This window comes from Nipponia nippon, unplaced genomic scaffold (assembly GCF_047370975.1).
Source record: "Nipponia nippon isolate SJK-2023a ecotype South Korea unplaced genomic scaffold, ASM4737097v1 scaffold_13, whole genome shotgun sequence".
NCBI lineage: Eukaryota > Metazoa > Chordata > Aves > Pelecaniformes > Threskiornithidae > Nipponia > Nipponia nippon.
In genome coordinates this window covers 691,780-704,442 of record NW_028262324.1, presented here as the reverse complement: position 1 = coordinate 704,442, position 12,663 = coordinate 691,780, and the positions used below count along the sequence as shown (strand labels likewise).

Here is a 12,663-nt window from a genome sequence, read left to right as displayed (position 1 = left end):
GACAGGGGAGTGGGACTGGTTTTCCGCTGGGCTGGCAATCTCGCGTTGATTTATGCCTTTTGAGGTGAAATCTGGGTTCTCCAGGAATTAGTGCTGCCTCGGCACCGCGCCGACGGCCTCCCGCCATCCCGGCTGCACCGTGAAACCGCCAACGCCCCAAAAGCCACAGCAGGAGGCTGAGGATGATGCTCCCAGGCCGGCTGCGCAAGCTGTGAAGGGCACGTCATGCGGATGGCTGGGAAGGGGCAGGGAGAGAAGCTGGGTTTCCCTTACTGCCGATTTTCCAGAGCTGCTGCTCTGCCGGCCGCTGGGCCAGCTCCTTGCCTGGCAGCGCTGCCCGGCGCCTGTGGCCGAGCACCCTGCCATCCCGGCCGGCCGCGGGCTGCTGTGCGCTGGCACGCGTGGTGCGCAGCACTCGGGGACCACGAACAGTAAAGTGCTCGATATTGCTGGAAAGTTGTAAAAAGTGCTGAGAATGAGTGGTCTCCTGTGACTCAGCCCGTGCTCCACAGCCCTGGAGCTGACGTGGCTCCTGAAGAGGTGGAAAATAGAAAGGCACCAAAAAGCTCAAGTTTTATTTGATGCAAACCAAATGCCAGTAGAGGAATTGCCCTCTGCTCACTGCCAGCCGAGATGTCAGACCCCAAATCCTTGCTTGTAACTTTGTCAATGCACCAGAGCTGCAACGCCTGCTCTTAGGGCGGTAACGCAGCCGCAGCTCAGTGCTGATGGAAACTGCGAACAACCTTTTTGCGACCATACAGAGAATGGCAGATCCTGTCTAAATGTGCGATGATACTTTCCTATTCTGTGTCCTATGAGACAAAAATCAGGCAGGGACAGGGGTGCAGAGACGAGCAGCTGCAGGGTGCTTTACTCCCTCACGCTCCGGGAAAGGGCACCTGTATCCTGCAAAACAAAACCCAAAGAGAAGGGGCCTGCCCCGTCCTCCACAACCACATCCACTCCCTTCTTACCAGGGGTGAGCAACACCTCGTCGGACGAGACCGAGCCCACCGCGGCCTCCACCGACGTCCCAGCGTGAATGCCAGCATGAATGCTCCTCCCTGCACCGAGGGGCTGCCTGGTTTCTGCAGATCCTTCGAGCAAATATTCTGCATTAGTGATGCCGGGGTGGAAGGCTGCAGTGTGCAGAGCCAGAATTTAAAGGGAGGCTCGGGAACTGGAAATTGGGAGTTCACACCGTCGTTTCACCTCCTCCGCCCCTGTCCAAGCGGCATCTGATGCCTCTTCTGCCCGGTGCTTTCCTGTTTCTCCCCCCAGATAAAGGCAGCAACAAAATGCCAGGACAAGACGTTTCTGCGAGGGCAGGGGAGCAAGCAAAAACTCTTGGTTTACTCTGTGCCTTTTTCCTGGACCTTAAAGAAATTATTTTGCTTTTCCTGTGCACCTGTTTATTCATCTGAAAAACTAAATTAATACAGAATCGCAGAATCATTTAGGTTGGAAAAGACCTTGAAGATCATCGAGTCCAACCGCAAACCTAGCACTGCCAAGTCCACCGCTAAACCACGTCCCTACGTGCCACATCTACGCGCCTTTTAAATGCCTACTTTTCTAAAGCATGAGACCCTTACGTTGAGATGTATGACAAGCATTTATTTGGCACCCAGCAGCAGTTTACAAGGCTTAGATGGAGGCGCTCAGGATCTCGGTAAGAGGAACCGAACCCCTCTCCTGCTGGGAGGTGCCGCGTAAGCGCAAAGGGCCCTGGCTGGGGCGGGGGTCTCTCGAGCGGCCTTGGGGCTTCCACCCGTCCTCGGGGCCAGGCGGCTCGGCACAGAGCCCCCGTGCCCCGTCGCCTGCTTAAACCGGCCGCCGAGCTCGGGCTGCTCCAGCCATCTCGCAAGCCAGGCGGGACGGCAAGTTAACCTGTGCGGGGGCAAGTTAACCTGCGCGGGGGCAAGTTAACCTGCGCGGGGCCACGGCGCGTTAACCCAGACGGCGCCGGGTGGGAGGGCCGCTGGCCGCAGCAGGGTTGGGTCGCTGGCCGCAGCGGGGTTGGCCCGCTGACCTCCCTCTGCCGCAGGAAAAGCCGCGAGCGGCCCTTCCCCAGAGCAACGCACGCCTCCGGGGCACGAAGGGCGGCCCCGGAGAGGGGAGAGGTCCGCTAGGTTCGACAGCTTCTCAACGGACTCGTGCCGAGAAAAAGGCAAGTAACGTTTATCACTGAGTCAGGTGAATTAAACATTCACATATATTTGCTGAAAAAAATTATATACATCTGTAGCAAGGCTCTGCCAAGTCTGAAAGATAAGCATCATCTAGTCACTAAATTAAAAAAATAAAAATCTGACTTTTAAATCTTTTTCTTTTTATCCATGTTCAAGACCACAGACAGTTTATTTTGTTAGCACATTCGGTGAAGAATGTATGTTTGTGTGAGTAGCCATGAAAACCGTGAAGAATTGGCATTTGTTTTGGATACGATGGAAAATAAGAAGAAGCCACTTACGCCTTACAGTCTAAATAATCCACAGAGTATACCGGGTTGCAAAAGGGTCACAAAGAAGCAGTCAGAGAGAAGCCTAAACACCCAGAGACGCAGCATACATGTCTGATAAGGAAGAACAAGGTATAGAGCATGCTGGCTAATTAAATAAATTTCACTTTAAACCCTGTTCCTTACACGTGTAACCCTGGAAAAACCATCCCGTAACGAGAAACGGACTCTGAAGAGATTTCTGCATCCATTCACAGTAAGGCTTTGAAGATATATGAAGTTTTATAGCATTTGTATTTTAAGGATTTAGGGCAAGTACATGTTCTTCTACTGAATAAAAAGAAAGTTAGTACTTAAAAGGTTCAAAAATATATCAATCGTGATTTTTTTTTTTACATAAATAAATTATATTGATTTTGGATTTAACAGCTGAAAAAACCCTTTCTGCTTCCACTGGAGGCAAAACTGAACAAAATGTTAGTTAAATAGAGATAGCAGCATTTCTAAGAAATCTGTCGATAGTGATACAGTATCTATGCTACAAGGATGTTATTAAATAGAACACATTTAATTATTGGGGGTGGGGGGTGGGGGGTTTGCATTATGATTGGTTACATACTTAAAAAAAAATCATCCAATCCAGTAAACTGGGAATAAATTCTGTGAAAATATAAACCAAATGCTTTTTAGACCATGGGTAACAGACTTCTTTGAGATGCTAATTTTAACATGTACATAATTTATAATCCCAAATGTATAAAAGACAATGACAAAAAGCATCATAAATAAATAATGCAAACTGAAATAGTTATGTCAAAACATTTGGACCATCTGATAAATTAGCAAAACTGTAACAGAAAATAAGTAAAAAATACAGTAAATTGTGACAACCAAATGTGAAACCGATGACTAGCACGCTCCCAACTCCCTCACCAGCCTGCCTTTTATCTCGCTGCTGCACCACCGTGGGTTTATTTCAAGTCTCAAACCATGAGCTGCAAATAAGAACAAGCCCAAGTGAAAGAAAAATTAAAGGAGGAGCGCGGGGAAGGAGAAGGAAGAGGAGTCGCCTGTGGAGGTGTCTCAGTACCCAGGGCTGCGGGGGGCTGACGGCATTAAAACCTGGCCACTCGAAATGCAGACGTGGAAATCATTTGCCAATGGGGGTGGGACTCGGAAATACTGTTCAACAGCAAACGGAATGGAAAGAAGAAGCCAAGGTCATCTCTTCACAGTCTAATGCTAGGAAAGAAGAAACTCAAGCTCTGAAAGTCTCAGCGGTCCTTCTCAGAGGACTCCCCAAACAGGAGAGCTGGCCTACCGCCTTTTCCTTGTTTGCCGAAAGGACGTTGCTTCTGGGGGAAGGAGTGGAAAACATAAAAACCCAAAAAGCCTCAGTGTTCGTATAAGAGCATTAAAATCAGTGTGGCCTGTTCGCGGCTGGAAAAAAATACCTTTACAGCACTTCTAATGCCATAGATGAGAACTAACGCCATAGAGAAGAACTGAAGACTAGCAGAGTGGTGAAGAAACTGGTAGCTACAGGTACAGTAATCCCAAAAAAGTCATGCAAGATGTGCAAAACCTTTCCAGCTCAAGCTGAAAGTTCTTGTAACTATCGAGGAAAGGCAACTAAACTCCACTTAACGTAAAACCAAACTTTGGTTTTAAAAAATACAAAAGAATGTCTATGTCATATTTTCACTCGCTGCAGTTTGTCTCCAAACCTTTGAGGTGGGGGTGATAAAGAAATTGTATCACTACCAGTTATGCTTTTTCCTTTCAAAGAAATGAATATATGCATTTTCAATCATTAGTTATATACTTCTGTCTATACTACTATTCTAGTAACCATGATAAAATAGGGAAATACTTTAAATCAAAAATACACATTAGCACTTACTATAGCTGTGCTTTTTACCCCCAAATACAGGCTTTTTCGCTCAGTGTCGCTGTAGACAGAAATACCCTTGTCTGCGTGTAGACCAAGAGGTCAAGACTTTTCTTTTGCTCTTGTGTTTTTGCTGCTTTTTCTTCTCAAAGGAGCGAGCAATCTGGGGGGGTGACCGAGTACTGGATTTGCTATCGTCGGCTGGGATGAACGACTGGAAAAACAGAACGAGAATTCGGTGCCTCCCATACTACCTAGACAACACTGTTTATCTAATAAAGTGGCAAGACCCTGCAACTATTAACATGTAGTATGTCACCAGAGTTTTTTCTGACAGGGAATTAGGTAGGTAATATTACTCATGGAAACACAGGTTTATGAAGGCGGAGCGGGGCGGGAGGGTAAGTAACAAAGAGTTTATGGGATAAGAAACTCACAAGCCACAATCTTTTTGTGTTTTTTTTTTCAATGAAACAAGAGTTCTAATTGGTATCGCGAGCCGCTTCGCGCTCCTCCTCTGCTGGTCCGTCCTGCTCTTTCTCTGCCGACAAAGGCGGTGTTTGCTCTGTACAGTTTTGACTGTTTGCAGCTTCTTTTTCCGGCAGCGAGACAGTTTCTGGCTCTGGGTTTGCCGATTCCCCTTTTGCTTTCTTTCTCTTCCGCTTCTGGCTTTCCAGGTTCGCTGCCTCCGAGTGCCTGGTTTGCTGTATGCCGGGCAGCGCCATGCCGATGCCAGGGGAAAGAAACATTGAGGGATAGATCAGTCCAGGAGACATCCCTGGGATAAGAAACGGGTTAAAAGCTACAGGACTACTGGTAGTTATTGCGGATTCTGTCTGATTAGAAAACGAACTAGGACCAGGCTTGTCTTCCGAGAGAGTTTCTTTTTTCACGTCCTGGCTACTCTGTTTATCCTCAGTAGCTTTCTCTGCGTTGGCTGTACCACTTTTCGTTGTGCTTGTTAACGAAGCCGCGGCAGTCGCAGTACAAGTAGTTGTCATGGGGGGGTTGAGAAGTCCTCCAACGCCAAACATCTGTGGTACGGTAGTCATGCCCGGCAGCATCATGGGCAACATACTCAGGGTGCTTTTCACGTCCTCGCCGGCAGGCACTGCTGCAAAGCCAGCAGGAAACCCGACCAGCCCGGTCAGAGGGATCCCTTGCATGTTTCTCATGTTCTGAAGTCCTACTAGATCCATCCCAGCAATCAGTCCGTTCATGAACAATGGTCCCATTCCAGAAGAAGAATCTGCTACAACGCCGGGCCCTTTAATGAGCTCGCTTCGGGGCCTTCTCCCCCTCCGGCGGGGACCCGTGTCTCGGAGCACAGGCTCGGTTAGGATGCGATTGAATTTGCTTTCCGGCAAGTAGCCCTGAAAACGAAACACACACAACAGAAAACACCTGACAGTTATTACTGCATCAAAGGAAATCTGGCTTTTCTGTGCTCGCCTCTATGTCCCAGATGGTGTCAGCACAGAAATATTTGCCTACATGATATGGAATTTGAGAGGTACGCACAACTTTTCCCCAAGGGATGCTGCCAAATGCGAAACACCCTCGCTCTGCCCTGGCATGGTACTGCAGCGCCAGAGTGCACAGGGAGGACAGGAGGAAGCACGTTTTCACCCCGCATCTTCACCCCAGCCCTCAGCATCGGCTGTTCCCAACACGAGAAGCACCGGGGCAGCTCTGTGTCAGACGCCAACTTAGCTCCCTTCCCAGCTTTAATCGTGGCTTCAGCAACAGGTGAAAAACCCTGTCTTTTACATGTGAAGGGCCAAATTTTCAATGCTCTGCAGGACAGCAAAGCTGCATGGGATGACACACTGAGAGTGGACATGCTGTCTGAGGAGCTCCCGTAGAGCTTCGCCGAGACGCCAGGAAGGTTCTTCTGAGCACTCAGATACAGGACCAAAACCCAGCAGCCACAGCTGGGCCAGACTGTCCGGTTACACAGAGCAGTGCGGGGGGGATCCACAGCGCAGTTTAAAACTCCGTTTTTCAGCAGCCGCATCACAGACATTTAAACATTTCCCTCTGTGGCTCCCTTGAGTTTCAATATTGCCGCTCTTTGAACCGTTTCCAATAACTGATTTAGGTAGGAAAAGTATTTCCCATTGACAACTGCCGTGCAGAAACGTGAATCGAATGACCCCGGCAGTCTGCACAGCACAGCTACTGCCCAAAGAGGGAGAATCTTCTGCTCTGCTCCCACTGGCACACAGCAAAACCTGCATGGGACCCTGACCGCGGCTGGGCTCCGCGGGGCAGCCGACCCCACGCTCCCACCTGCCCACGTGCCCGGAGCAGCCGGACGTCCCTCCGCATGCACGTGCCAGGACGGATGCACACTCGCCAAAAGCAAAGTGCTGATGGGGCTCGGGGGTGCGAATGCTAACGGGCATGCAGCCGCTGAACCAGCGCGTGTGAGCGGGTGCCCGGGGCCGTGGCCAGGCACACAGCTATTCCCACTGGCAAAGAGACCGTCCCCTGCAAACGAAGGTAAGGAAAAGCTGCCAGCTCACAGGGGTGCTGGCCGTCCAGACGGGGCGCTGACGCCAGCCCGGATGCGGACCTGTTTCCTGGGGAGTGGGACGGACCATGCCAAATCTCCAGCGCTCATTAAAAGCAAATTTGAGAGCAGTACAAACCTCCAAGCCAATTGATTCCCCCTCCAGCCCCCTGCAAGGGAGTCACACAAACCACCGCAGCCACAAAAACAGGGAGCAGGCGAGAGGGGCTGTAGGGAGAGCGCTCCTCCTCCGCAGGCTCTGCCACGCGCCGGGCAGGGGCTGGCGTGAGGACCAAGGTGAATGAATGCGGCGAGGCGAGGCTCCGTCCTGCCCCTCTCCCTGCCGGTGTCTGAGCCTTCAGGCCTGGTGATCTGCGGGCCCTTCAGCGGGCCCAGGGCTGCACAGGCAGACTTTGCAGGAGCTGATGAAAAGCCTCGGCTGAGGGTATTTTTGAAAATTTGACCCGCGAGAATGTGTTTTGTCTGCTCCCTGCCATCCAGCACCTGAAGTGGATTACTGCTTCTAGGGTGTTTCTCTTGCCCCTGCTATTTCTAAGCATCGCGAGGCTTTCCGGACAGTCACCCTGGGCTGCTGAGCCCCGTTCCCAGGGCACTGAGCCCCTTCTCTCCTTCCCCGGGCCGCGCCGCTGAGCTGTGGCACGCGCCCAACCTCCCTCTCTGCCACGCGAGCGCTCCCGGTGCTGCCGGCCCTGCGGCCATCCCCTCCCGCCTGCGCAGCTGAGGTCCTGCCTCGCAGCTCCCGGATCCTCACTGGAGAAAGGTTGTGGGGATGGGGAGGGGAAAGAAAAGATGACATGATACAGATTTCTCCAAAAGCTCTAACTTACTGAAAGCTTAACAATGTCAGCCCAGTCAGCTGCAACAGCATACTCCAAGTTTGCATCAAGCCACCTTGGCAATTCCTTCAATGCTGGTGCCGTGGCTCCCCCTAACTATAAAACACAGCAGAAGGATGACCTCTATTGCAGAAAGAGTTATGTAAAATAAGACAAGAAATACGATTACACTTCCCCTAGCTCCTTGCTTTGGGCTGCAATTTGGCTGGGGCAGAGACTCTTCCCTTGCTACACACCTTTGCAGGACTCGGTATGCGCCTGCTGCCTCCAGACAGGGAGAAAAGGCAAGTTCAGCCTCTGTGGCCCGTCCCGTCGCCCTCCCCACGAGCAAGCGATGGGGACAGAGCTTCTATAAAAGCCATGCTTGGAACCGGACAAACCCCCCAATTCACCCAGGTCTCCAACGGTCATCGTGGGTGTAACAGGGGGAAACAGATGTGGCTGAAACAGCCTCTTTCCACCTCACTCTTTAGTTTTTGTTTTAGACGTGATTAATGTCACATCACCTTCTGACCTAGTGCAGTCCTGGGTGTGTTTAAGAATGGAATTTAGCTGGAAAGTATTCCTGAATGTCCCTTCTCATTCAGAGAGGTGAGCATCAGTGCACTGGAGATTAAACTGCAGACAAGTAAATCCATGCTCCTTGCTCAGTAAGCAAGAAAAAGCCCTTCAAACCCTCCACTTCCCGCATGCCCAGCACTTGGATGGGTACTGGTATGCTCCTCGTAAGGAGGCAAAAAACAAAGGTATTTGCATGGCAGTATTACAATTTGTGGCATATTGCAGCGAATTCAAGGGGAACAATCAAATCTGGAACGGGAATCACAGAGTCATAGAATCATTTAGATTGGAAAAGACCTTTAAGATCATCAAGTCCAACCGTTAGCCACCAGCCAGGGCTGTGCTGATGGCGGCTTTAAAGCCAAAGGCTGAATCCCTTTGCCACCGTGGGGTCTGTGTACCCTGGCAAGGGTGAGCACTCTCCTTACTTCACACAGAAAGTCACTTATTTCGCAGGTCTGTGTCCCCTCGGGCACACACGTGTCACAGGATAGTGTAGATCAGTGACGTGTTCCAGACTTTTGCCCCATCCATAGGCTTCTCTGGATTAAATCGCCCCCCAGCTGAGCTCGGGGTCTGCTAAGCGTTTCAAGACACCAAGGGCAGAGCACAGAACAGGCCTTCGCTTACCCGCCGTCCGGTACCCTTATGTACCACAGGCACCCGCTCCTCTCCCGTGAGTGAGTTAACGTCCAATTTGCTGGGGTCCTTGCAGCGTTGCCTCCTCTGCTTGGGCTTGTCTGAAAAATTCTGGAGTGCAAACGAGACAGCGTTAATGAGACTAGACGGCTTAATCAGCCTGGATGGCTACAAGCCTTGCAGGAGAGCGGCACAGATGAGCTCCCGAGGGACAGAGGGTCCCGGCAGACTTGGGCGGGAGCAGCGCGAGCGGCACAAGCTGGTCTCTGCCACAGGGCCAGCTCTCAAATGAGCACAATTGATTTTTCCAGGTATAAAGGGGTTTTCAGTGTACCCCACTTAGACTGCTCCAGCCCTTTGTAATTCTCCTCCAATCCTAAAACTGTAACCTGCTGCCAATTCGTATACGTGCATCTGTAAATGGGGCGCTAACTACAACTAGGAAAGAAAGAGAGCAGGTCTGTGTGTGCCATCTTGTATCAGCCTGATACAGCTACCCGCTTCTCGCCAGCTCATCTCTGCTTCGTTTCACTCCTGCTCCAGCTGTTCCCACCGCAGAGCTGCTGCACCGTGTTTCTTTGGGATCAGAGCCCTTCAGGACCGCAACCCACAGAGTTACAGCTGAGCTGCTGTGTGCTCACCGCGCGCGCCGAGCGCTGGCGTCAGTGCGCCTGCAGGGATGTAGCATTGTAATGAGCTACTGCGGGCAGATTCCTGAGTCAAAGAAAAGACCCTGAGCTTGGTCTGTCCATCAAGCTGAGCTGCTGCAGTACCCCAAAGCAGCTTTCAATCCATCCTACTGGGAGAGAGGACCCCTGCCCTGACAGGGCAGATCCTGCAGTGCTGGCCCAGGGCACTGGGGCTTGCTGGGAGCAAGAGGTTCACCAGCAGCATGGCGAGACTGGGCAAGCGCCAGTAAGCCCCCACAGAAGGCAAGGGCGACGGAAAGGAGTGGGAAGGCACCTCCATGCCTGCTCCACCATCTGACTGCTTCTAGCAGTGCTGCTGGGAGTCTGGCCTTGGGCACAGAGCTGCATGCGTCTCCGGACTTTGAAAAGCAAGGGCCATCCTGCCCGAGCAAACACTGGGCTCCTCATCTCTCATCTCTAACGAGCTCCAACACACTAACAGCTTGCCTGTACTCCAAGCTCCAGGGAATCCCTGCCTCAGGCACACAATCCAAGATGCAGAGTCTTTTATGTATTATTACCACCACATTTCTTCCCACTCTGTTTTACAGCCTGCGCTCTGCCTACCACATGGTCTAATAGGCTAAATAAGCTGAAACCTGGAGCAAACCAACCTGTGAAACCAAGAGGTGGATGCTTATGAGACAGCAAGAAGAACGAGATAGACTTTGCACCCCACTCTCTGCCACTCTGCTTTCTGACGGCGCCTGCAGCCACGCAACCACAGCCCTTGCAGCCTGCAACACAGCTGCTTCGGTCCAGTTTTTAAAGTGAGGAGGTTTCCTCTTGGCTGGGAACCTTATTTAATACAACAGCACTGCCTAAAATGACCCCAGGTGAAAGGGAGCAACACAGACAGACCTTGAGCACCCCAAATCCCTTTTCCCATTTCTCTCCCCATCCCTGGCACTTCTGGAAGACATTGGACTAATTGTGCACTGGGCAGACGGATGCACTGGAGCTGGAGAATGGACCCTGGGGCAGGAGGATGCAACTCAGCAAGTGCCTTTCACTGCTGTACAGGGAACCGTGCCCGCCTCCCACATGTGTGATGAACCTCCCAAGCAGCCCTGATGAGCACCACAAGCCACGGTACAGGGAAAAAGGCTGCATTTTGAGACACTTCGTGGAAGCCCTAAACTCAAGAGCAACCGCAGAAAACCTAACGCAAAGGGCAACACACAAGGCAGACGCACACACGCGCACCACCGAAGGCCACCCTTACTGTGCCAAAGCCGGGAACATCGAGTGTGTAGTCGGACTGCTGACGGAGCCAGTCGAGGAGACTCTTATTCGGGACAGCCTTCTCTGCTTGGCTGCCTGCAGCTGGGACTGGCTGTGGAGTTGAGGTAGCACCAACCGGCCCATCGGGGAGGGGACTGTTCTGGGGGGGCTGCGGCTGGTCATCCTGAACATCCTGACGTGGAGGGAGGAGCAGGGAGAGCCCATCAGCAGCACGCGGTGATGCATGTGCACCCAGATAAGCAGAGCTCCCAAAGCAGGTCATCTGCTCCCATCACAGAGATTAATCCACATATTCCCAATGCCTCTTCCTTAAATCACCACCCACCACCACATTACACTTAGTCCCCAGAACTGGTGGCATGGACGGCAGAGAGAGCTGGGAGATGCTTCTGAACTCACCTGGAAACACCCTCAGCACCAGGAGGACCAACTTCCCCCCCAGATCACTCCTAAAAGTGGTCTAGAGGGACAGGTCTTGCTCCCACAGCCCCAGTCTTCTTTGAGTGGATCCCAGGGTAGGAGAAAGGGTGCAGCAGGCTCTTGGCCACAGCTCCAATGCAGTCAAGGACCCTTCCTCATGTTCTCTAACCCTAGACACCCCTTGAGGTGGGACAGCTGCTTTTGATAACGCTTAGCAGGACTCAAACACTCCAGGCAGAGTGCTGCAGGCAAGAGGGAAAACTTCCCTTCTGCCCTGGAGTAGCATCTGCTCCTGCCTGCTCCAGCACAAGCCAAGCTGTCCTGGAGGATGTCCCTCATTGTCCTGGGCAGCAGAGCTTGTAGGGGAGAGCTGGACCATGAGACAAACTGTGCTGACTCCATTGGGCCCACGTGAAAGGGGGGAGCATCAACCCACCTGCAGCCTGGTTGGAAGAGGCCTCTCCTTCAAGAAGATGAGGTCCATCCCTTCTACATTTTTTCTCCTGCCCCGTCTCCTCCTCATGGCAGCATCGTCTCTTCGGAGGCTGCCGTTTACAATTTGTCCCGTGACAGGATGGATTAACCCTGCCTGGAGGATGCCAGACAAGTCCATGCCCAGGGAGCCCTGGAGGGTGTTCACGGTCCCCAGTTTGGGCATGCTTGCATTCAGAGGGAAAGGAGAGGAGTTCCCCGGGGACCCATCAGAGGCTCTGGACAAGTCCACCGCTGCGTCGCGCCAGCCGTTCAGCACAATGGGTGGATGGACATGGGTTGCTGCTAGCTGCTCCAAGCTCCTCTGTTTGGCATCTCTCTCCATCTCAAATTCATAGGGCCTCCTGTGCTTCCGCTCGTCCTTTGCAAAGGCAGGGGTCAGGAAACCTTCCTGTGTGTATCAAAGCCACGGAGAGGGTTACGGCTGCTCACACACTGCCCAGGGACCACAGCTCTTCAAACTAACACTGAGCTAATGGTCAGGCTCTTCTGCCTCTCCGCAGGAGCCCTGAAGGGTGCCCTTTCCCTGGGCACATCATACCTCTCTTTCCCTGTGTGGGGATGGTGCAGGAGCACCCTCACACACACTCTGATATCCCAAGGTGCTATAACTGGTCTGGAGTCCCAGGCCAGCAGCTTCTGTCTCTGCGCTGCGTCCAACAGCAAGAGGAGATGAGAGAGTTGGTGATGGACGGGACAGTGCCCTCTCCAGCACCCTTTCCTTTGGGACACCAGGGCAGTGTCCCCTTTTCCCCCTGACCACGCCGGGTGCTCCAGCGCTGACTCTGGAAGCACCTCTGCAGTTGCAGGAGCCGCAGAGTTGCCGCAGAACAGCCACCTTCCCCGGAGGGGAGCAGGGCTGTTGGGGGGCTGAGAGCACAGGGAGCTCA

The 12,663-nt window shown here is 52.4% G+C and overlaps 1 protein-coding gene across 13 annotated transcripts in view; it reads right to left on the bottom strand.

The window, feature by feature from the left end:
- Positions 1-3,011: 3,011 nt before the first annotated feature.
- Positions 3,012-12,663, bottom strand: part of CHD6 (chromodomain helicase DNA binding protein 6) — an 85,808-nt gene continuing 76,156 nt past the window's right edge. For 10 of the 13 annotated variants that reach the window (XM_087749375.1, XM_087749378.1, XM_087749370.1 and 7 more), the window contains 5 exons: positions 11,718-12,164; positions 10,842-11,033; positions 8,919-9,038; positions 7,719-7,823; positions 3,012-5,728 (listed from right to left, as the gene is read on the bottom strand). In XM_087749375.1, the coding sequence (XP_087605501.1) occupies positions 4,838-5,728; positions 7,719-7,823; positions 8,919-9,038; positions 10,842-11,033; positions 11,718-12,164 (1,755 nt within the window). In that variant the 3' untranslated portion in view covers positions 3,012-4,837. The remainder of the gene's footprint in view (positions 5,729-7,718; positions 7,824-8,918; positions 9,039-10,841; positions 11,034-11,717; positions 12,165-12,663) is intronic. The other 3 variants (XM_087749377.1, XM_087749382.1, XM_087749381.1) reach the window with 2 other exon arrangements.